At 43.8% G+C, this 25708-nt stretch overlaps 1 protein-coding gene across 2 annotated transcripts in view; it reads left to right on the top strand.

Moving 5' to 3' along the window:
• LOC124115157 overlaps positions 1-25041 on the top strand; it is a 38910-nt gene extending 13869 nt beyond the window's left edge. For both annotated transcript variants that reach the window (XM_048389530.1, XM_048389531.1), the window contains 11 exons: positions 2535-2605; positions 3067-3147; positions 4634-4745; positions 8544-8873; positions 9361-9437; positions 10867-10944; positions 12111-12228; positions 17174-17271; positions 22058-22126; positions 23044-23158; positions 24904-25041. In XM_048389530.1, the coding sequence (XP_048245487.1) occupies positions 2535-2605; positions 3067-3147; positions 4634-4745; positions 8544-8873; positions 9361-9437; positions 10867-10944; positions 12111-12228; positions 17174-17271; positions 22058-22126; positions 23044-23158; positions 24904-24929 (1175 nt within the window). In that variant the 3' untranslated portion in view covers positions 24930-25041. The remainder of the gene's footprint in view (positions 1-2534; positions 2606-3066; positions 3148-4633; positions 4746-8543; positions 8874-9360; positions 9438-10866; positions 10945-12110; positions 12229-17173; positions 17272-22057; positions 22127-23043; positions 23159-24903) is intronic.
• Positions 25042-25708: the final 667 nt, after the last annotated feature.

Here is a 25708-nt window from a genome sequence, read left to right as displayed (position 1 = left end):
AGTCATATATTACTGCTTGAATCATATACCGCTTCTTTGGTTATATACAACTGCTTGCAATAAATACCACTGCTTCAGTCATGTGTCATTGTTTCAGCTATATGCCACCGTGACTGCTTAAGATATATACTACCACTTCAGTTATATATTAAGTACTGCCTAATTTTTATACCACTGCTTAAGTTATATACTGCTTCTTAAGTTATATACCCCTGCTTCAGTTATATGCCACGACTTCAGTTATATATTACTGTCTCAAAAATGTTGACAATTGAATGACAAATCATTGGCTTATGCTTGGCTTTTTATAGCCTCTACCAGGAGTAACGAATGCCATAACTTGTACGTGCATTGTGCTTTACTGTTTTCCTTCATGACCTATTTTAACAAGTGTGAAAACAATGCAGTTTAAGACATTGCAAATAGACATATTATGTTTACTGCTAACTGTGTTTTCATGATAAACTTTGCATGTTTTCTGTCTGTGTGTGTCATGACAACATGTACCTGTTAACATCTGAAGTTACCTGTGTGATAACATGCACATATTTATTTAGTTAAGGCTTTGGATAACAGTAACTGAGTGAGGTATTGCTGAATGTGACGTGGTATAAATGATATATACTTGACTGGCGAGATATAACTGGTACAATGTTGAAACGATGTTATACAGCTGAACTAGTGTTGTCGTTAGCGTTATAAACCTGTTACTGACATAATGTTCACTATGAAGTAATATAACTAATGTATTGTTGACTATTGTGTGACGTACGTGATGTATTGTCTATGGTGTAACAAACCTGATACATTGTTGACTTTGGTGTGATTAAAACTGATACATTGTTGACTATGGCGTGATATACCTGATACATTGTTTACTATGGTTGATATACCTGATACATTGTTAACTATGGTGTAACAAACCTGATACATCGTTGACTATGGCGTAATATAACTGATACATTGTTGACTATGGTTGATATACCTGATCCATTGTTGACTATAGTGTGATAAAACTGATACATTGTTGACTATGGCGCGATATAACTGATTCATTGTTGACTATGGTGTAACAAGCCTGATACATTGTTGACTATGGCGCGATATAACTGATTCATTGTTGACTATGGTGTAACAAGCCTGATACATTGTTGACTATGGTGTGATATAACTGATCCATTGTTGACTATGGTGTGATATAACTGATACATTGTTGACTATGGCGCGATATAACTGATACATTGTTGACTATGGTGTGATATAACTGATACATTGTTGACTATGGTGTAACAAGCCTGATGCATTGTTGACTATGGCGCGATATACCCCATACATTGTTGACTATGGCGCGATATACCTTATACATTGTTGACTATAGTGTAACAAGCCTGATACATCGTTGACTTTGGTGTTATATAACTGATATATTTTTAACTATGACATTATATAACACATTCATTGTTGACTGTGGCGTGTTGCTAAAACCAAGGGGGAATCATAAGTGATATGAATGAGGCGCTTCTATGATGGAACAGATGTATGTTGATTGGTGTTATGTAACGACTGCCGACTGCAGCCTAATGAAGCTGAAATATTGCTGGTGTGACAACAAGCATTGTGTCCATGACTGAGTGTTGGTAGAGCTGATCTGATCTCCCCGAGGCAAGGGTATTAACTAACTATAAAGTCCAGTTACCACCCCTCCCTGTCGAACTTGCAGGAATTATGGAGTTATATCTTGGCTGGACTAACGAGTCTATAAATAGTCCAATAAAAATCGCGGAACGAAATCGACATCCTACGGTGTTGATTTCGGTCGATTGCAGTATTTGCAAAGCATGTGTAATTCGGCGTCAACAGATATTTTCCAAATCTGTTCATGTTTGTAATCAAATTGCTCACGTCATTTGATGCTTTTCGCGAAGTAAAACCGGTTTTATCACAATATATTTTCATTATCGATCAGATTGACTTGACTCGGCGCTGCCATTTTGGTTGCAGCAAATGCAAGTGATATGAGATGTAGAATCTTATTGGTCAATATGAGGGACATAGAAGGGACATAACTTGTAATAGCCACTTGTGGCGCTACGATCTTGTGCAGAAAGACCATCCTAGTTCAGCAGTGGTGGAAACCGGACTTTTACAGTCAGATAAATCCCTTGCCGCAGGAAGATGAGTTCAAGATATTTGCACTTATATAGCGACGTTTATGTATGCATGCGCGTGTGGCTGCTTGCAGTAGTGGGCCAAGTGCTAGCCGACTGAGATACCATACCGCAATTTAACATGGATACCCCACTGAGACACAGTATGCTGACTCCGAGCCGACCAGTCCTTGTTTTAGCCCCCTTAATGCCTAGCCATAGACAGGAGAACAAGAAGTACCGTCTTTCAACGTCTTTTGGTATAACGCGGCCGGGGGTCTGAACCCCAACCTTCCGCTCTCCTGTCGCACGCTCTACCAGTATGATGTAAGTATAACACAAAAAGTACACATTTTTGTGTTCACGTTGTTGATTTTCTGATTCCAGATAACTGTTTGACTTGCCATTTTAACGGCCACATCTTCTGCGACAAACATGAAAGGTGTGACGACGATAAGGTAAAAGAAGCTTTTGACACGGACCTTGTATTGTTCAATCACACGTGCATTATTTGATCAGAATAACGGAATAATTACACCGTTCCTCAACATGAGTTATATTGAGGATATTTATGGTGTAACTGGTTGTGTAGGATTGAGTGTACATTTGAATGATATCTACGTTAATTAGGCCACCTAAACAATCCTAGTTACTTATTGCTTTTTAACAAAGTAGGTTGGTATCAAAATTTCTCTATGCTTCAAAAACTCGCAGCCTTTCTTGATGTCCATAATCACGACCCTCTCTGGCGGGTTACATCTAAATGTGCAAATTCAGAATGGAAAATAATCAGGAAAATAAATGCGGAACCGGAACTTAGCATGTCAAAATATTTAGACTTTTTTGGACGTGCCTATTTTTTTAAATGAGAAACAAGATTTGATTACGTTGCCTTAGAAATCCTTTTATTTTGATATAGGCATGCTACATACAAGAGACACGGGATAGCCACAATTCCCACTATTACAACGGATACCACGCTGGCTGCATTGATAAGAGGGTAAGACATCAGTCCGTCAATTACATGCATAAAAGCCGCAAAACGTGTACGCGACATTCGCGGTCATAATACCAGGTGACTGCACGTGTCTGCACGTGTCTGCGGATGTGACAGTATCCGTTCAGTTGGTACAAACCAGTTAAACTGGATGTGTACCCTTGGAACAGCCGTAAAAATAAATGTAACGAATGACCAATTCATTAACGGTAATTGGAAAATGGGTTCAACATTTCAAACATCCAAGATACAATGTATGCATTATTTTTGTAAAATGCGAAAACTGCATAAAGACCTGGAGTTATATTTTAGATGGGACTCCTATAAGAGTGGTAAAAGGGACTAAACCCTTCGTACCTTTGATAGTGTAGTACCGGGCAAGGCTCTTGTAAGGGCAGCAAAAACACAGAACATTACGCTGCTGGGGTGTGAGTGGACAGCTGTATCTGTCTTTGATTTGTAATGCACATACGCTGGTTTGTTGGAACTCACTGTTCGTCAGTGAGCTGGCCACTATGTGTATGGTGGTCAGAGCAAAGGCTTTATAGATCATATTCTTCTTAGAGAGATCCTGAGCACAACGCTTGGGTTCCCCAAAAAACACAAAACTAACCATCTGCTGGTTCAAATAAAATGAATAAAACGAAGTGATGGATATAACGAACGTTTGTGTTTGGTCCCGTCCATTGGCGGTATCCTTTTGTTGAAACGCTATCAACGATCTACGGTTATAACCAACCAAAATTATTAGTCCCTTTGTGTGTTGTCAGCGCTTTGAGCAGGCTTTGTTGCCTGGAAGTCACCGTTTCTTCTTCTTCTTCCACTTCTTCTTCTTCTTGTTCTTCCTCTTCTTCTTCTTCCTCTTCTTCCCCTTCTTCCTCTTCTTCTTCCTCTTCTTCTTGTTCTTCCCCTTCTTCTTCTTCCTCTTCTTCTTCGTCCTCTTCTTCTTCTTCCTCTTCTTCCCCTTCTTCCTCTTCTTCTTCTTCCTCTTCTTCTTGTTCTTCCTCTTCTTCTTCTTGTTCTTCCTCTTCTTCTTCTTCTTGTTCTTCCTCTTCTTCTTCTTCCTCTTCTTCCCCTTCTTCCTCTTCTTCTTCTTGTTCTTCCTATTCTTCTTCTTCTTCTTGTTCTTCCTCTTCTTCTTCTTCCTCTTCTTCCCCTTCTTCCTCTTCTTCTTCTTCGTCCTCTTCTTCTTCTTCCTCTTCTTCCCCTTCTTCCTCTTCTTCTTCTTCCTCTTCTTCTTGTTCTTCTTCTTCCCCTTCTTCCTCTTCCACTTCTTCTTCTTCCTCTTCTTCCTCTTCTTCCCCTTCCTCTCCACTTCTTCTTCTTCCTCCTCTTCTTCTTCTTCCTCCTCTTCTTCCCCTTCCCCTTCTTCTTCTTCCTCTTCCTCTTCTTCTTCTTCTTCCTCTTCTTCCTCCTCTTCTTCTTCCTCTTCTACTTCTTCTCCCTCTTCTTTTTCTTTTTCCTCTTCTTCTTCTTCTTTATGTTGTAGACGTGTGACACAATCTCCAGTAAGGGAGTTTACCACAATCACAGGGTGGTAAAGGGTGCTTGTTGTTACACCACCAACTGCAACTCCATGAACTTCCTGGAAGGACACGGAAGTAGGTATTCGCTTATTAAAGCATGGGGGGTGCTTTGTTCCGAGATCTGTTGTCCATTTACAGTATAGGCCTTGACATGTTTTCATCGGAAAGTGCTTGTTTGAAGCAGAAACAATGTGTCAGTGTTTAGAGTAACTAGATTGTGATTGTGTCATTATATATGTAGTCTTGCATGTATTTTGGATTAATGTGTATATACAAGAAATTGTGTTTATATAGGCATTTCTTATGTATGTCTATGTTATTCTTGCAAACATTATGATTATGTTCTTGTGTAAATATATTTCTCTTTGTTACTATAAATGTAATATGTGCATATGTTTATGATTATGTGTATATATGATTATGTGTATATGTATGTATTTCTGTAAACGTATGTATATGTATGTGTGTATGTATATATATACATATATATATGTATAATCAATGTCTGTACAAATACACTAAGGTGGATAACATTTGCCCAATCCCGTTGACCATATATGTTAAGAACATATGTTTAAAATAAACAGAGTAACTAGATTGATATATTCATAATACATTTTGGGTTAGAAGACACGAATCACATTAGTTTGAGACAGATTACTTCTTCAGTGATCGCGTCAAGGGGGACAATCTTTTCGCTCAAAGGAGCAGCAAAAGCATTTCCTTGAACCACCAAAACATATACACAGTAAAAAAAGTGTTGCACCCCCTATACTTTTTCATGGAGGGGTGTTTTGAAAGGGTGTAAAGATAACCGAATTAATATTATAACCAGGATTTCGTGTATACCAACATACCAGTGTATTGTCTATACAATGAACTTAAATGGGGTATTCCATGACCTTATGGCATGTAATAATCTCATGCTGAACTTTTACGAAAAATGAACGAACAACGAAGACGCATTAAGTATGGTGACATCTCAATAATTTTTAGTGACCAAATTCATCCAATAGGGTAAGAATGTCATATGGAGATTTGACGAACACAGTAAGTCAATATCGAGAACTTCCACCAAGCACTTGGATCACAGCTTGAAGTCTTCGTCTCATACCCCTCACCAGACATTGGAATCGCTCCATGGGCAGCTGCTGCCTCTCCTCGTGTAATGCTGCTTCCAATTCACGCAAGTTCTGTGGAGGAGGGTCCCGACGATAAATCAGGCGTCCCAAAATGTCCCATACATGTTCCAGAGGATTCAGATCTTGACTCATTGCTGGCCATGGAATCTGCGTCAGAGCATTGTTGTGGAAAACCTGGGTCACAGCTCGTGAACGATGTGGTCTGGCATTGTCATCCATGAATATCGGTCTGGTGGCCAGTGGATGATTGTCAAAATGGGGCACCACAACTGGATTCAGCACCTCTTGGATGTAGCGCTCCCCTGTCAAGTTGCCTCGTATGGTCACTAAATCAAGCTTACAATCAAATGAGAAGCATCCCCAGACCATAACAGATCCACCTCCATATGGTACAGTTGGCATGATGTTTCTTGCAGTATAAGCTGTTCCAGGACGCCTCCATACTCTCACTCTGCCATCCACAACATGCAGAAGGAACCTGCTTTCGTCCGACCAGTGGACTCTTCTCCAGGACCTCAAGTTCCAGTTCTGTCTCAGTCTACACCAGGCTAGACGTAGTCGTTTGTGGTTGTCTGTGAGTTTAGGTCGCTTGATAACCCTTCTGGACTTCAACCCTGCAGCTTTAAGACGATTTCTCACGGTCTGGGTACTGAACTGTTGACGAGGAAGCCAAAGACGTTTCAAGGTTGTGTTCAACAACGCTCTGTCATCTCTAACTGTGGTCTTACGTGGTCTGCCAGAGGGTCTGCGATTCCTTACATCATTAGTTTGTGCGTGTTTTCTGACCAAACGGCTTATTGTTGAGTAGTGATGTCCGGTTCTTCTGCCAATCTCCTTGAACGAAAGACCTGCTCCATGAAGGCCAATAATCTGCCACTTGACTGCTTCTGACAATCGTCTACCCGGCATTGTGGGTTACAATAAACTGGGCTGTCAGAGAACATCTTTTATAGGCGATGTTGAGCTTAAGAAGATACTGCAATCTGCAAATGTCATGCACCATGCAATTCACGTGCTGATTGCTACGTTTTGGTGATCATCTTCCCTCCGAAAACATTACACATTTAACATCAGATCCCCAAGGAATACCTACCATTAAAACCAGAGTCGGGCGTTTTAAATGTTGTGATGTATCAAACGTATTAATGTGGGGGTGCAACACTTTTTTTACTGTGTATATGTTTGATTACAATATTATCATCATTGTTATTGTCATTACGATTTGTACTATTATCATAGCTATAGCCTCCATCATTGTCATGGCTATAGCCTCCATCATTGTCATGGCTATAGTCTTCATCATTGTCACGGCTATAGTCTTCATCATTATCACGGCTATAGTCTTCATCATTATCACGGCTATAGTCTTCATCACTTTCATGGCTATAGCCACCATCATTGTCATGGCTATAGCCTCCATCATTGTCATGGCTAAGCCTCAATCATTATCATGGCTATAGCCTCTATCATTGTCATGACTAAGCCTCCATCATTGTCATGGCTATAGCCTCCATCATTATCATGGCTATAGTCTTCATCATTGTCATGGCTACAGCCAACATCATTGTCATGGCTATAGCCTCCATCATTGTCATGACTATAGCCTCCATCATTGTCATGGCTATAGCCTCCATCATTGTCATGGCTAAGCCTCCATCATTATCATGGCTATAGCCTCTATCATTGTCATGACTAAGCCTCCATCATTGTCATGGCTATAGCCTCCATCATTATCATGGCTATAGTCTTCATCATTGTCATGGCTATAGCCAACATCATTGTCATGGCTATAGCCTCCATCATTGTCATGACTATAGCCTCCATCGTTGTCATGGCTATAGCCTCCGTCATTATCATGGCTATCACCTCCATCATTGTCATGGCTATAGCCTCCATCATTGTCAAGGCCATAGCCTCCATCGTTGTCATGGCTATAGCCTCCGTCATTATCATGGCTATCACCTCCATCATTGTCATGGCTATAGCCTCCATCATTGTCATGGCTATAGTCTCCATCATTGTCATGGCTATAGCCTCCATCATTGTCAAGGCTATAGCCTCCATCGTTGTCATGGCTATAGCCTCCGTCATTATCATGGCTATCACCTCCATCATTGTCATGGCTATAGCCTCCATCATTGTCATGGCTATTACCTCCATCATTGTCATGGCTATAGCATCCATCATTGTCATGGCTATTACCTCTATCATTGTCATGGCTATAGCCTCCATCATTGTCATGGCTATAGCCTCCATCATTGTCATGGCTATTACCTCTATCATTTCCATGGCTAAAGCCTCCATCATTGTCATGGCTAGTATCTCTATCATTGTCATGGCTATTACTTCTATCATTGTCATGGCTATTACTTCTATCATTGTCATGGCTATTACTTCTATCATTGTCATGGCTATTACTTCTATCATTGTCATGGCTATTACTTCTATCATTGTAATAGCTATTACCTCTATCATTGTCATGGCTATTGTGACTATCATTGGCATGGCCATCATCTCTAACATCGTCATGGCTATTACTTATATCATCTTCACGGCAATTATTTCTACCATTGCCGTGGACATAATTTCTAGCATTGCCGTTCTATTGTTGTCGTGGACATTATATCTAGCATTGCCGTTCTATTGTTGTCGTGGACATTACCATTGTCATTGTTCCTGTGATGTTGTTTACGTGAATACTGACATTGCACACTTACTTTTTCGTTACAAGTCACGTCGACTACACATGCACACACTGTGATGGCAGCGACAACAACAAAACCGCCGACAACGACAGAACCAGCGACAACAACAAAACCGCCGACAACGACAGAACCAGCGACAACAACAAAACCGCCGACAACGACAGAACCAGCGACAACAACAAAACCGCCGACAACGACAGAACCAGCAACAACAACAAAACAACAGACAACTGCAGAGCAAACAACCACGGTAGCTACGGAAACAACAACGGTTATCAAAACCACTGTGAAAGCTACACAACCGCCGTCAACGTCCATTCCGACTACAGCAACCACGCCACCGTCGACCACAGAGGGTACGTCGAATGTTGTCTCGGATGAACGTAACGCCACTGAATCAGAATGGAAAACGTTTCATCCTGGAATATTTCTAGAATTAACCGATCTCTCGAAAAAACGACACACGGTAATGATGCTAAATTAATTTTAAATTAATTAATAAACGTTACCCACATGTTGTTGTATCCATAAGGGGCGGTCGGGTAGCCTAGTGGTTAAGGCGTTCGCTCGTCACGCCGAAGACCCGGGTTCGATTCCCGACATGGATACAATGTGTGAAGCCCGTTTCTGGTGTCCCCCGCTGTGATATTGCTGGAATATTGCTATAAGCGGCGTAAAACCTCCCTCCCTCCCTCCCTCCCTGACTGACTGACTGACTGACTGACTGACTGACTGACTCACTGACTCACTGACTGACTGACTGACTGACTGACTGACTCACTCACTCACTCACTCACTCACTCACTCATTGTATCCATAATGTATGACATTCTCTCTCCGAAGCATACCGTCTTTGCGCCACCTACACCGACCAAACGTCCCCTCACCCCAGCAATAAGCAGAGATGTGCAACTGCAGAGGTAGGTCGTCCATACATACATGTATCCTTTAAACAATTACCACACACGTATGAAGGGCGGTTAATAAAGCACTTACTGAGTAGATTCTAAGGTCGATGATGTATGAGTATGGTTTTACTCCGCTTTTAGCAATATTCCAGCAATATCAGGGCGGGGGACACCAGAAATGGGCTTCACACATTGTACCCATGTCGGGAATCGAATCCGGGTCTTCGGCGTGACGAGCGAACGCTTTAACCACTAGGCTACCTGACCGCCCCTTCTAAGGTGGAACCGGATCCAGAGTCTATGTATATATGTCTCACGTGGGATTCCGAGATGGCGTAAATCTCCCGTAACCGATGTTCCCCGTGGTGTTTCAAGGACAAAAATGGTCTAGGCTTTTCTTACGTGGAACATCCAAAATACAAGAGGTCTTGTCTTATTTGCCCGTGTGGCTTTCGGTATGGTGTAGGTCTCCATTGGTAAATCCGTTCTTCCGTTGGGTTGGGGGATAGTATAGGAGAAGTACCCTAAGGGTGTCAACCCAGGGGCATACTGTATCTAGATCCAAGCACTCTAACCTTTATCACACGTGGGATAGTCTCTTCGTTTGAGTATCGAGGCGTGGTCCCATGGTTTGTGTAGACGATGACTCAACTTAGGATTGGTTGGCCACAATGATAGGTGACTAATGGTAGTATTAGCTGGTTGGCCCTGGTGGACGTGATCAAGTTGGTTCATCTACTCCAAATGCAGTCAGACCCGGCTGATTATTCAAACTCTCTTTAACTCTCTTTAACAACTGCCTCCGTGTATACTTCAGGGGTCGGTCGGGTAGCCTGGTGGTTGAAGCATTCTCTCGTCACGCTGAAGACCCGGGTTCGATTCCCGACATGGGTACACTGTGTGAAGCCGATTTCTGGTGAGCCCCGCCCTGATATTGCTGGAATATTGCTAAAAGCAGCGTCAAACCATACCTCACTCATTAACTCACTCGTTTACTTCTGGGACCGCCTCCGTGGTCTAGTGGTAGAGCGTCCGCCCGGAGAGCGGAAGGTCCTGGGTTCGATCCCCGACCGCGTCATACAAAAAGACGTTAAAAGATGGTACTGTCTGGCTCTCGGCATTAAGGGGCTAAAACAAGGACTGGTCGGCTCGGAGTCAGTATACTGTGTCTGAGTGGGGTATTCATGTTAAACTGCGTCATGGTATCTCAATGGGCTAGCACTGTAAATCGGCATCAGTCCGGACTACTACAAGCAGCCACACATACACACACACACACACACACACACACACGTGCATGCACGTCGCTATATAAGTGCAATAATCTTGGACGCGACGTTGAACCCAATTTCACCTCACCTCACCGTTTACTTCTGTTAATGATTGACCGTGCGCTTCACTCACCTCATGGCCACTACAATGGTTGTATTGCTTGTATCAGGAGATGTGTTCCCTGCAGCAGTACACGGCCCCGGAGCACCACTACAAGCTCTTCCGGAGTGGCTGTTCCAACAAGCAGGTAGGCATGGCGATCTGTTGCATTAGATACGCTATCAGCCAGTAGGTATGTATATATTCCCATCGTACAGGCGCCACTGTAGAATCAATAGAAAGGCAAATCGTATTAAAACATTACACAATTGAAACTTTCCCGTTACAAGGTACCTTAATGTGATCAGCGACTTTTGTATCACGTCAAGTCCGTGGTTACAGCTAGTTGCAAGCCCCACGTCTGTTGATATACAATTAGCTACGAACCTTTTGTCATTTCCATCTTGACGGTACCGCCGTCGAAACGAACGAACGACGCCCAAACGGTACAGCGGCCATTTTGTTTGCAGACATCTTGAAACATCAGAAATTGGTAAAACCTAAGCCTCAGTCGCTTAATGAATATAACTCAACTGCAATCTTTAAACTCAAGTCTAAATGTAAAACACATAGGTTTTTTTCCACGACTTAAGTTTTATTTCAGACTTAAGTTCTTTATGACTATCGCCCCGGCTTCATCAAGCATACACGCCGGAATATCACTGATGTCATAATATTCAAATCGACGCCGAGCTAAGTCACTGGCTGTGCATGTGTTACAAATGAGGCATTCTTTTAAGAATAATTTTTTTTGTAGTATTCCCATTTTTCCTCTGCATAATTAGAACTTGCTCAAACTGTGAAACTTATTCAGCTGTTTGGCCAGGGCGCACTGTTCTGAACTGTTCTCTTACATTTGACATGCTTATTACACACTGGAATAGAGGGGGCACGGGTGGCCCAATCTTCTAGGGCGCCGCAATTCGCTGTGCAGAGTTGCGTCCCTTGGCAAGGCCAGAAACCTATGATTATGGGTTCGAATCCCGGTTCGCCCCGATTATTTTCTAGGTTTGTCAGCACAAAACCCGTTCTCGTGGGTTTCACCGAAGTGGTAAACGTCTAAGACCTGCATTACTTCGAGCTTTCCTCCCACATTAAGTTGACACGTGATATAACGGGAATAATGTTAAAGGCGGCGTTAAACCAAACTCACTGACTCACTCACTGGAAGCGATGGGCTTGGTGTGTTTGTAAAGCCCATTCTTCAGACATTTTCATTCGATGTCACTTTGATATGAACATGCATTATGTGTGAATTATTTATCTCACCCACCACCATATTACAGTTATAACACGTATATATTTACATTTTAGAATTGTGACGTCATCAGCGACAAATCACGTGACCCGACAGTGCTGTATGGAGCATGTAGCATCACCATCGAACAAAGCTTGAATGAATTCCTCAGATACCAACACGAACGCGAAATGGGTGAGTGCGTGAGATGTGAGGAGGAATGAATGAACAAATCTACCAATAAAGGAGTAGTCTGGTTTAACGAGGGTACAGTGGACGAATACAGAGCTATATATACGATACCCGCTAATCGAGGATTAATTGTGGGAACGAAACTGTGAAATTAGGGCCTAAATGGTATTACATTAAATCTTTTACTCCGAAACGATACCTACATGTGTCTGCGTCCAGATCTGAAGATACCTCCAAAGAAAATCAGGTCAGACGAACTTTGACCACCCAATCTAAATGAAGGATACGTGGGTTCTTGAGCTAATCAGATGCCAGTTTTCGAATACAGTTCGGCTTCATTTGTTTACCACCTCGATTCTGACATTTCGATCTCCGCCAAAGAAACCACAAACATATACCTCCCATAGTATGTGTTTGTTTGTTGTATAACGCCGCACTCAGCAATATTCCAGTTATATGACGGCGGTCTGTAAATAATCGTATCTGGACCAGACATCCAGTGATTGACATCATGAGCATCGATCTAGGCAATGGAGATACGATGACATGCATCAGCCAAGTCACCGAGCCTGACCACTCGATCCCGTTAGTCGCCTCTTACGACAAGCATAATCGCCTTTACGGCAGCATGGGTTGCTGAAGACCATTTCTACCCCGGATCTCCTTCCATAGCAACTCTTTTGGATGTGGATGTCATGGCGATCACAAACGACAGGATGTATAAAATATCCAGAACAATGTTATGGCACGGCATTATCATTTCGCTTTCGGATTTCCTCGATGATTCTCGTTTTCGAGATACAGAAATAAGATATGCTTTTATGAATGCATCGCTCAGTCGAACCGAGAATTTAGAAGCCTCGACGCTGATTGGTTGATTAGAGAGTTTACGTGACCCATCCCCAACATGGACACGAGGCTGCAGTGTTTCCCCTATTCGTGACCAACTCGTGTTATTCCGGAACAAGCCAAATAGCGACTTGTGCCCCTCTCGTGGTCGTTTTTCGCAACTGAGCTCCGTCTAAGCGAAAACGGTCATAGCTAAAAGAATTGTCAACTCGTTGCGTAATGATTCACATATATAGTTCCCTATATATATATGTTCCAGATGCTATTGAAAACACATCCGGACTTACGGTATTATACATCAAGTTTGAGCACATGTAAACTGTACGTTTGGCATATTTTTAGATGCAAGACATGTAAAGTCAAAAGTATTCCTGAGAGATTCTTTGACCGAATTTCTTGAAGTCATACGCGCATTCTGATTGGTTTGTCGTATTTTCGCACATAACATTCATCGAAAGGGGGACGAGTCTTCTTGCAGGTTACGGAAAGGGGCGAGTGGTGACTAATGGTGTTTCCCCTTCCCCAGGAAGCCATTTTGTTTATCTAAGATTACATTTTTTGTTTTATTTCGGGTACTTTCGAGTTATTCATGATTAACACTGGTGACTCAGTTTGAATCTGGTCAACCCTGGTTGCCAGAAATGTGGTGACCTCGGTTAACAAATTTTAATAATCAAACAACACCAGTAATTTGAGCATGGAACATTGAAAACTATGAGATTTTACTTGTTAACAGTCACGACCTATGTTGTAAGCCTGATTTATGTGTGGCAAGGTCCAAATGGATTATGCACATTAAAATATTCTTTCTCAAACTGAGAATAAGTACATATGGACTAACCAACCTTTTCGTTCCGTCCATTGGTTAGAACAACGTGTCACAATTGTTTAAATGATCCGTTTGTAAAGTGATGGCATTCTGAAATAGAACTGTCAACAAAAGCAAAGTTTCACAAAATAATAAAGTATAATCAATTGTTTGATATAGAAAATACCTTATACATCTACCTCCCAAATTATATTCAAGTCTCTTACATTTTAGAAATTCTTGTCACAGACTACCCATAGAAACTTCAAGATGGAATAAAATTTCCTGTTTCTGAAAGAAAATGTAATCTTTGTAAAAATTCTGTTTTTGTACAACGCCGTACTTTTGCATGCGTCACGTCCGCTTTTAATCATTACATGCACTGCAGGTTAACTGTCATAACTAGTCATTATATGAACTGCATGTTAACTGTCAAAACTAGTCATTACGTGCACTGCCGGTTACCTGTCATAACTAGTCATTACATGCACTGCAGGTTAACTGTCATAACTAGTCATTACATGCAGTGCTGGGTAACTGTCATAACTAGTCATCACATGCATTGCAGGATAACTGTCATAACTAGTCATTACATGCACTGCAGGTTAACTGTCATAACCAGTCATCACATGCACTGCTGGGTAACTGTCATAACTAGTCATCACATGCACTGCAAGTTAACTGTCAAAGCTAGTCATCACATGCGCTGCAGGTTAACTGTCAAAGCTAGTCATCACATGCACTGCTAGTTAACTGTAATTACTAGTCATGGCATGCATTGCAGGTTAACTGTCATAACTAGTCATCACATGCACTGCAGGTTAACTGTCAAAGCGAGTCATTACATGCACTGCAGGTTAACTGTCATAGCTAGTCATTACATGCACTGCAGGTTAAGTGTCATAACTAGTCATTACATGCACTGCTGGGTAACTGTCATAACTAGTCATCACATGCACTGCTGGTTAACTGTCAAAGCTAGTCATCACATGCACTGCAGGTTAACTGTCAAAGCTAGTCATCACATGCACTGCAGGTTAACTGGCATAACTAGTCATCACATGCACTGCTGGGTAACTGTCATAACTAGTCATTACATGCACTGCAGGTTAAGTGTCATAACTAGTCATTACATGCACTGTTGGGTAACTGTAATAACTAGTCATTACATGCACTGCAGGTTAACAGTTATAACAAGTCATTACATGCACTGCAGGTTACCTGTCATAGCCAGTCATCACATGCACTGCAGGTTAACTGTCGTAACTAGTCATTACATGCATTGCAGGTTAACAGTTATAACTAGTCATTACATGAATTGCATGTTAACTGTCATAACTAGTCATTACATGCACTGCCTGGGTATCCGCCATAACTAGTCATTACATGCACTGCAGGTTAACTGTCATAACTAGTCATTACATGCACTGCAGGTTAACTGTCATAACTAGTCATTACATGCACTCCTGGGTAACTGTCATAACTAGTCATTACATGCACTGCAGGGTAACTGTCATAACTAGTTATTACATGCACTGCTGGATAACTATCAAAACTAGTAATTACATGCACTGCTGGGTATCCGCCATAACTAGTCATTACATGCACTGCAGGTTAACTGTCATAACTAGTTATTACATGCACTGCTGGGTAACTGTCAAAACTAGTCATTACATGCACTGCGGGTTAACTGTCATAACTAGTCATTACATGCCCTGCAGGTTAACTGTCATAACTAGTCATTACATGCACTGCAGGTTAACAGTTATAACTAGTCATTACGTGCACTGCTGGGTAACTGTCATAACTAGTCATTACATGCACTGCAGGGTAACTGTCATAACTAGTTATTACATGCACTGCTGGGTAACTGTCAAAACTAGTCATTACATGCACTGCTGGGTATCCGCCATAACTAGTCATTACATGCATTGCAGGTTAACAGTTATAACTAGTCATTACATGCACTGCAGGTTACCTGTCATAGCTAGTCATCACATGCACTGCAGGTTAACTGTCATAGCTAGTCATTACATGCATTGCAGGTTAACTGTCATAACTAGTCATTACATGCATTGCAGGTTAACAGTTATAACTAGTCATTACATGCATTGCATGTTAACTGTCATAACTAGTCATTACATGCATTGCAGGTTAACAGTTATAACTAGTCATTACATGCACTGCCTGGGTATCCGCCATAACTAGTCATTACATGCACTGCAGGTTAAGTGTCATAACTAGTCATTACATGCACTGCAGGTTAACAGTTATAACTAGTCATTACGTGCACTGCTGGGTAACTGTCATAACTAGTCATTACATGCACTGCAGGGTAACTGTCATAACTAGTTATTACATGCACTGCTGGGTAACTGTCAAAACTAGTAATTACATGCACTGCTGGGTATCCGCCATAACTAGTCATTACATGCACTGCAGGTTAACTGCCATAACTAGTTATTACATGCACTGCTGAGTAACTGTCAAAACTAGTCATTACATGCACTGCGGGTTAACTGTCATAACTAGTCATTACATGCACTGCAGGTTAACTGTCATAACTAGTCATTACATGCACTGCAGGTTAACTGTCATAACTAGTCATTACATGCACTGCTGGGTAACTGTCATAACTAGTCATTACATGCACTGCAGGGTAACTGTCATAACTAGTTATTACATGCACTGCTGGGTAACTGTCAAAACTAGTAATTACATGCACTGCTGGGTATCCGCCATAACTAGTCATTACATGCACTGCAGGTTAACTGTCATAACTAGTCATTATATGCACTACAGGTTAACTGTCATAACCAGTCATTACATGCACTGCAGGTTAACTGTCATAACTAGTCATTACATGCACTGCTGGGTAACTGTCATAACTAGTCATTACATGCACTGCAGGGTAACTGTCATAACTAGTTATTACATGCACTGCTGGGTAACTGTCAAAACTAGTAATTACATGCACTGCTGGGTATCCGCCATAACTAGTCATTACATGCACTGCAGGTTAACTGTCATAACTAGTCATTACATGCACTGCAGGTTAAGTGTCATAACTAGTCATTATATGCACTACAGGTTAACTGTCATAACCAGTCATTACATGCACTGCAGGGTAACTGAAATTTACGAGGAAAGTCACGGATTTCTCTGATTCCACGAGTATAATACACGTAACTGGATTTCATACTAAACGGATAATAGTTGAAGTCAACCGAGTGACACTATTTAAAGACGACTCTAGCATTTGTTTACAAATGCCATCCTTTCTCGTTCTAGACAATCTGCGTCACGAGGCGCACTGTAGAAAGTGTACCGCAGCCCCACTGCAGACGTCAGACGATTGTGGTCAATACCAGGCGTGTTTCCCAGAGCAGGTATAGCAGTGTGGTCACTATCAAACATGTTTCCCAAAGCAGGAAAAGCAATGTGGCCGCTGTCAGACGTGTCTCCCAGAGCGTGTATAGCAATGTGGTCGCTGTCAAACGTGTTTTCCAGAGCGTGTATAGCAATGTGGTCACTACAAGACGTGTCTACAAGAGCAAGTATAGCAATGTGGTCGCTGTCAGACGTGTCTCCCAGAGCGTGTATAGCAGAGTGGTCGCTGTCAGACGTGTCTCCCAGAGCGTGTATAGCAATGTGGTCGCTGTCAGACGTGTCTCCCAGAACGTGTATAGCAATGTGGTCGCTGTCAGACGTGTTTTCCAGAGCATGTATAGCAATGTTGTCCCTGTCAGACGTATATCCCAGAGCGTGTATAGGAATGTGGTCACTGTCAGACGTGTCTCCCAGAGCAGGTATAGGAATGTGGTCACTGTCAGACGTGTCTCCCAGAGCAGGTTTTGGAATGTGGTCGCTGTTAGACGTGTATCCCAGAGCATGTATAGGGATGTGGTCGCCGTCAGACGTGTCTCCCAGAGGAGGTATAGTATTGTGGTCACTGCCAGACGTGTCTCCCAGAGCAGGTATAGTAATGTGGTCGCTGTCAGCCGTGTATCCCAGAGCATGTATAGGGATGTGGTCCCTGTCAGACGTGTTTCCCAGAGCATGTATAAGAATGTGGTCCCTGTCAGACGTGTCTCCCAGAGCAGGTATAGTAATGTGCTCGCTGTCAGACGTGTCTTTCAGAGGAGGTATAGGAATGTGGTCCCTGTCAGACGTGTATCCCAGAGCATGTATAGGGATGTGGTCGCTGTCAGACGTGTCTTTCAGAGGAGGTATAGGAATGTGGTCACTGTCAGACGTGTATCCCAGAGCATGTATAGGAATGTGGTCACTGTCAGACGTGTCTTCCAGAGCAGGTATAGAAATGTTGTCACTGTCAGACGTGTCTCCCAGAGCATGTATTGGAATGTGGTCGCTGTCAGACGTGTATCCCAGAGCATGTATAGGGATGTGGTCGCTGTCAGACGTGTCTTCCAGAGGAGGTATAGGAATGTGGTCACTGCCAGACATGTCTCCCAGATCAGGTATAGTAATGTGGTCGCTGTCAGCTGTGTCTCCCAGAGCGTGTATAGGAATGTGGTCGCAGTCAGACGTGTCTCCCAGAGCGTGTATAGCAATGTGGTCGCAGTCAGACGTGTCTCCCAGAGCGTGTATAGCAATGTGGTCACTGTTAGACGTGTCTCCCAGAGCATGTATAGCAATGTGGTCGCTGTCAGACGTGTCTTCCAGAGCATGTATAGCTTTGTGGTCTCTGTCAGACATGTATCCCAGAGCAGGTATAGCAATGTGGTCTCTAACAGGCGTGTTTCCCAGAGCAGGTATAGCAATGTGGTCTCTAACAGGCGTGTCCCAGAGCAGGTATAGCAGTGTGGTCTCTACCAGGCGTGTTTCCCAGAGCAGGTATAGCAATGTGGTCTCTACCAGGCGTGTTTCCCAGAGCAGGTATAGCAATGTGGTCACTACAAGACGTGTCTACAAGAGCAAGTATAGCAGTGTGGTCACTATCAAACATGTTTCCCAAAGCAGGAAAAGCAATGTAGTCGCTGTCAGACGTGTCTCCCAGAGCGTGTATAGCAGAGTGGTCGCTGTCAGACGTGTCTCCCAGAGCGTGTATAGCAATGTGGTCGCTGTCAGACGTGTCTCCCAGAGCGTGTATAGCAATGTGGTCGCTGTCAGACGTGTTTTCCAGAGCATGTATAGCAATGTTGTCCCTGTCAGACGTATATCCCAGAGCGTGTATAGCAATGTGGTCACTGTCAGACGTGTCTCCCAGAGCAGGTATAGGAATGTGGTCACTGTCAGACGTGTCTCCCAGAGCAGGTTTTGGAATGTGGTCGCTGTTAGACGTGTATCCCAGAGCATGTATGGGGATGTGGTCGCCGTCAGACGTGTCTCCCAGAGGAGGTATAGTATTGTGGTCACTGCCAGACGTGTCTCCCAGAGCAGGTATAGTAATGTGGTCGCTGTCAGCCGTGTATCCCAGAGCATGTATAGGGATGTGGTCCCTGTCAGACGTGTTTCCCAGAGCATGTATAGGAATGTGGTCCCTGTCAGACGTGTCTCCCAGAGCAGGTATAGTAATGTGGTCGCTGTCAGACGTGTCTCCCAGAGCATGTATAGGAATGTGGTCCCTGTCAGACGTGTATCCCAGAGCATGTATAGGGATGTGGTCGCTGTCAGACGTGTCTTTCAGAGGAGGTATAGGAATGTGGTCACTGTCAGACGTGTATCCCAGAGCATGTATAGGAATGTGGTCACTGTCAGACGTGTCTTCCAGAGCAGGTATAGGAATGTTGTCACTGTCAGACGTGTCTCCCAGAGCATGTATTGGAATGTGGTCGCTGTCAGACGTGTATCCCAGAGCATGTATGGGGATGTGGTCGCTGTCAGACGTGTCTTCCAGAGGAGGTATAGGAATGTGGTCACTGCCAGACATGTCTCCCAGATCAGGTATAGTAATGTGGTCGCTGTCAGCTGTGTCTCCCAGAGCGTGTATAGGAATGTGGTCGCAGTCAGACGTGTCTCCCAGAGCGTGTATAGCAGTGTGGTCGCAGTCAGACGTGTCTCCCAGAGCGTGTTTAGCAATGTGGTCGCTGTTAGACGTGTCTCCCAGAGCATGTATAGCAATGTGGTCGCTGTCAGACGTGTCTTCCAGAGCATGTATAGCTTTGTGGTCTCTGTCAGACATGTATCCCAGAGCAGGTATAGCAATGTGGTCTCTAACAGGCGTGTTTCCCAGAGCAGGTATAGCAATGTGGTCTCTAACAGGCGTGTTTCCCAGAGCAGGTATAGCAGTGTGGTCTCTACCAGGCGTGTTTCCCAGAGCAGGTATAGCAATGTGGTCTCTACCAGGCGTGTTTCCCAGAGCAGGTATAGCAATGTGGTCACTACAAGACGTGTCTACAAGAGCAAGTATAGCAGTGTGGTCACTATCAAACATGTTTCCCAAAGCAGGAAAAGCAATGTGGCCGCTGTCAGACGTGTCTCCCAGAGCGTGTATAGCAATGTGGTCACTACAAGACGTGTCTCCCAGAGCGTGTATAGCAATGTGGTCGCTGTCAGACGTGTCTCCCAGAGCGTGTATAGCAATGTGGTCGCTGTCAGACGTGTATCCCAGAGCGTGTATAGCAATGTGGTCGCTGTCAGACATGTCTCCCAGAGCGTGTATAGCAATGTGGTCGCTGTCAAACGTGTCTCACAGAGCGTGTATAGCAATGTGGTCGCTGTCAGACGTGTCTCCCAGAGCGTGTATAGCAATGTGGTCGCTGTCAGACGTGTCTCCAAGAGCGTGTATAGGAATGTGGTCGCTGTCAGACGTGTATCCCAGAGCGTGTATAGCAATGTGGTTGCTGTCAGACGTGTCTTCCAGAGCATGTATAGCAGTGTGGTCGCTGTCAGACGTGTCTCCCAGAGCGTGTATAGCAATGTGGTCGCTGTCAGACGTGTCTCCCAGAGCGTGTATAGCAATGTGGTCGCTGTCAGACGTGTCTCCAAGAGCGTGTATAGCAATGTGGTCGCTGTCAGACGTGTCTCCCAGAGCGTGTATAGCAATGTGGTCGCTGTCAGACGTGTCTCCCAGAGCGTGTATAGCAATGTGGTCGCTGTCAGACGTGTCTCCCAGAGCGTGTATAGCAATGTGGTCGCTGTCAGACGTGTCTCCCAGAGCGTGTATAGCAATGTGGTCGCTGTCAGACGTGTCTCCAAGAGCGTGTATAGCAATGTGGTCGCTGTCAGACGTGTCTCCCAGAGCGTGTATAGCAATGTGGTCGCTGTCAGACATGTCTCCCAGAGCGTGTATAGCAATGTGGTCGCTGTCAGACGTGTCTCCCAGAGCATGTATAGCAGTGTGGTCGCTGTCAGACGTGTCTCCCAGAGCATGTATAGGAATGTGGTCGCTGTCAGACGTGTATCCCAGAGCAGGTATAGCAATGTGGTCACTGTCAGACGTGTCTCCAAGAGCAGGTATTGGAATGTGGTCACTGTCAGACGTGTCTCCAAGAGCAGGTATAGGAATGTGGTCGCTGTCAGACGTGTATCCAAGAGCATGTATAGGAATGTGGTCACTGTCAGACGTGTCTCCAAGAGCAGGTATTGGAATGTGGTCGCTGTCAGACGTGTATCCCAGAGCATGTATAGGGATGTGGTCGCTGTCAGACGTGTCTTCCAGAGGAGGTATAGGAATGTGGTCACTGCCAGACATGTCTCCCAGAGCAGGTATAGTAATGTGGTCGCTGTCAGCCGTGTATCCCAGAGCATGTATAGGGATGTGGTCCCTGTCAGACGTGTTTCCCAGAGCATGTATAGGAATGTGGTCCCTGTCAGACGTGTCTCCCAGAGCAGGTATAGTAATGTGGTCGCTGTCAGACGTGTATCCCAGAGCATGTATAGGGATGTGGTCCCTGTCAGACGTGTCTCCCAGAGCATGTATAGCAATGTGGTCGCTGTCAGACGTGTCTTCCAGAGGAGGTATAGGAATGTGGTCACTGTCAGACGTGTCTTCCAGAGCAGGTATAGGAATGTGGTCACTGTTAGACGTGTCTGCAAGAGCAGGTATAGGAACGTTGTCACTGGCGTGTATCACGAATTAAGACACAAGATCGCTAGATTATGTCTCGTAGAACATCATTAACACCGTTGTATATGGACGAACAGCAGATAGTGAAATGGGTTAATTTAAGGATGCCATACAGTAAGCTCCATGTTTGTTTCTGTTTTCAGGCATGCGCAGTGCAGGTGACAAATGACGGCGGCAATATGAACATGTTCAGCGAGTGCGTGCCACAATCGGTACGCCTGGAGTTACTTCCCCTGTCTATAATGTCTGTACTGATGTTGAAGAGGCTACCAGAATGATTAGCCGAGTGAGTGAGTTAGTGAGTGAGTGAGTGAGTGAGCGGGAGGGTGTTTAGTAGGGTGGGTGGGTGAGTGAGTGAGTGAGTGAGTGAGTGTTTGAGTGGGTGTTTGGGTGAGTGGGTTGGTGAGTGAGTGAGTGAGTGAGTGAGTGAGTGAGTGAGTGTTTGGGTGAGTGAGAGTGAGTGAGTTGGTGGATGGGTGAGTGAGAGTGAGTGAATTGGTGGGCGGATGGCAGGGTGAGTGAGTGAGTGAGTGAGTGAGCGGGTGGGTGTTTGGGTGGGTGAGTGAGTGAGTGAGTGAGTGTTTGGGTGGGTGAGTGAGTGAGTGAGTGAGTGAGTGAGTGAGTGAGTGAGTGAGTGAATTGGTGGGCGGATGGGTGGGTGAGTGAGTGAGTGAGTGAGTGAGCGGGTGGGTGTTTGGGTGGGTGAGTGAGTGAGTGAGTGTTTGGGTGGGTGAGTGAGTGAGTGAGTGAGTGAGTGAGTGGGTGAGTGAGTGAGTGAGCGGGTGGGTGTTTGGGTGGGTGAGTGAGTGAGTGTTTGGGTGGGTGAGTGAGTGAGTGAGTGAGTGTTTGGGTGGGTGAGTGAGTGAGTGAGTGAGTGTTTGGGTGGGTGAGTGAGTGAGTGAGTGAGTGAGTGGGTGGGTGGGTGAGTGAGTGAGTGAGTGGATGGGTGGGTGGGTGGGTGAGTGAGTGAATGAGTGAGTAAGTGGGTGGATGGGTGGGTTTGAGTGAGTTAGTGAGTGAATGGGGGGGGGGGGGGGGGGGGGGTAGGTGAGGTGAGGGGAGTTAACTCTGCATGGCGACTATCGGCTCCTGGAATCCCATGGTCAGGAATGTATTCTTCTTATTTCAGGAATGCAACTTCTTGCAAACCAACTACATGCATCAAGCCAGCTCCCATCAATCCATCCTCTGTGGCAGTTGCTGTGGCAACATGACATGCGCAGTAGACGAATGTAAACGTCAACGTAAGTTTCCCGGGATGTTTCACCTACAGATACGACACGCTAGCTTTGATTTTAGAAAGTTTGGTTTATGTAAATGATTTTTTCCCACTGGTAAAAGAAAAAAAGGTAGTCTACGTAGCGGGTATATTTTCTGCCGCTCCACATTGGTTAGTCTTCATTCGTGACGTCAGGGGATTTATATTTTCTCTTAATTTTTCAGCCTTTGTACATGTAAAAAAACAATAAAGCAGTCGGATGTGAAGCATGAAACATATTTAATGCGCGTTCTGTTACAAATTCAATGAAGCGTGGTTAAATATACAGGTAACCTCCTCTACAGTGTATCTTTATCTCCATTCTAGCGGGAAAAATTTAAACGTTCACTCTTTGGTGTTAGCCAATATATTGAGTGACGACCAGTGTTTGAAGTGGGTTGTCGACATGAAATAAGGAAATATCGATAATAAATTTTGAACCATTTTGTACTGTACATGCTCAACCATTGCTCTTTTTAAAATTATATATTACACGTATATAAAACAGGCTTTGAAAGTGTGCAGCAAATACAATTGAACACCATAAAGAAAATTCAGCAAGCCTCGCCAAGTTTAGTTCCGTCTGTGTATTACATCGCAACGCGACGCATTGCAAAACACAAAATATGACGTCATAGCCGGCTGGTTCCTAAAACTTGAAATGCACTCACTTGTGTCGATTTATATCGCGCTGTGTACCTAGATTGTATTGCTACACATACTTTAAATATTGTAACACCGGGAATCTGCATTTTTATACGTAATTTAAAATTGTAATGATTTATATATGCCCATCGACAATGAAGGAAAAAGAACTGATCTATTAATATTTACTTCCGGGGTGATGCGGCCGTCAAATCGACTGTTTCAAACGGAGCTGGTTATTGTGATTTGATCCCTCTGATTGGCCAATAATCGAGTAATTTCGAAATTCATATAAAATATGTTGTGATAGTATCTTTAGGGTGTATTGGAGCTGAGCATACTGTGTTCTCAATGTAGAGCTAGGATATCAGTAGATTTAACCGGACCAAATTGAATTTGAAACCGAACGCACCTTTTACGAAAGTGTGTAGCGCAGGTACTTCGTAAGCTATCACGAAGCTGACAGCCCAAGGCATTCGTCACCACTCCCCTCTTTCCGTAACCGGCTTGTCCCGGAGTAACCCGTGTTGGTCACCTCTCGTCACTATTATGACGTCACGCCGCTCACTGTGACGAAAAAGATACGACGCCATAGTCGAATATAGAAAAACGACACATTTCAAGCTCTCTGTTCTTAAAATCTTGACTGACACTTCCTGAGTCGATGTTTGTCGTCTTTTCGGCCAAAATGTATTGCCATACATACTTTGAAAGTTGTAGTGACCGTACATTTCCTAACCTATAATTGTACAAAATTATTTCAAAATGCCAAACACCGACGACGACTGACCGATGCGGTCGACTGTTTCAATAAATGGTGGTTATTGTTATTTGATACCTCCGACTGACCAAAACAAATCTAGTAATTTCTTTATTTGTCGAACAATTATTTTGTGACAGTGCGGATGTTTTTCATATTTTCAAACCTATAATTGTACATAATTTCTTCATATTGCTAGTACCGACGATGACTGGTTGATGCGTTCGACTGTTTCAAACACTGGTGGTTATTGATATTTGATACTGGTCGATTGACCAAAACAAATCTATTAATTTCTTTATTGGTCGAACAATATTTTGTTCCAGTGTTGTCCGTGGTGGCCATGGGATGATCTGGACACCGACCAGGACACTACTATGCCAGACGCTGGACAGTACAAGTGGAGAAATAGAAACACTATTGTACAACCAATAAACAACAATGTGTCACATGACAAAAACAGACCAATGAGTCATGTTATTGATGCTCCAAGAGTTTGGTTTGGTTTGCTGTTTTACGCCGCACTCAGCAATATTCTAGCTATATGACGGCGGTCTGTAAATAATCGAGTCTGGACAAGACAATGCAGTGATTGACATCATGAGCATGGATCCACGCAACAGGGATCGATGACATGCTGCATCAACCAAGTCAGCGCGCCTGACTACCCGATCCCCTTAGTCGCCTCTTACGAAAAGATAGTCGCCCGATGCTCTAAGAGTACCAGAAATAAGGAATGGGTGAATGTTGTTTGAAGGCGCATACAGCAATATTCCAGCTATACTACGGAGGCCGTGATCGTGTGTTGACCTGACAAACCAGTGACTGAAAGCATGAGCATGTCTCCACCCTAACTTGTCACGACTCATACTGCCTGAACAACTACCCAAACTCGCAACAGCGTCGCCTGTGACTTAAAGCAAAGGTTTGGGAGTAGTTCAAACGTTCGTTGTACGGTGAAAGACCCCCACCCCTGTCTGACAAGTACACAGGTAAAGGTACCACTGCATTGAGCTATTAAAAATATACCAACAAAGGTTATGGGACGCAGCACCAACAGAGGGATGACGAACAGTATTGTCGTTTTACTTATAATTAAAATAAGAACATATTGCATTGAGTTTGTTTGAT

This window comes from Haliotis rufescens, unplaced genomic scaffold, assembly GCF_023055435.1.
Source record: "Haliotis rufescens isolate VD_foot unplaced genomic scaffold, xgHalRufe1.0.p SCAF_8, whole genome shotgun sequence".
Lineage (NCBI taxonomy): Eukaryota > Metazoa > Mollusca > Gastropoda > Lepetellida > Haliotidae > Haliotis > Haliotis rufescens.
The sequence above is the reverse complement of the archived record's forward strand: the minus strand, read 5'-3'. Positions and strand labels throughout refer to the sequence as shown.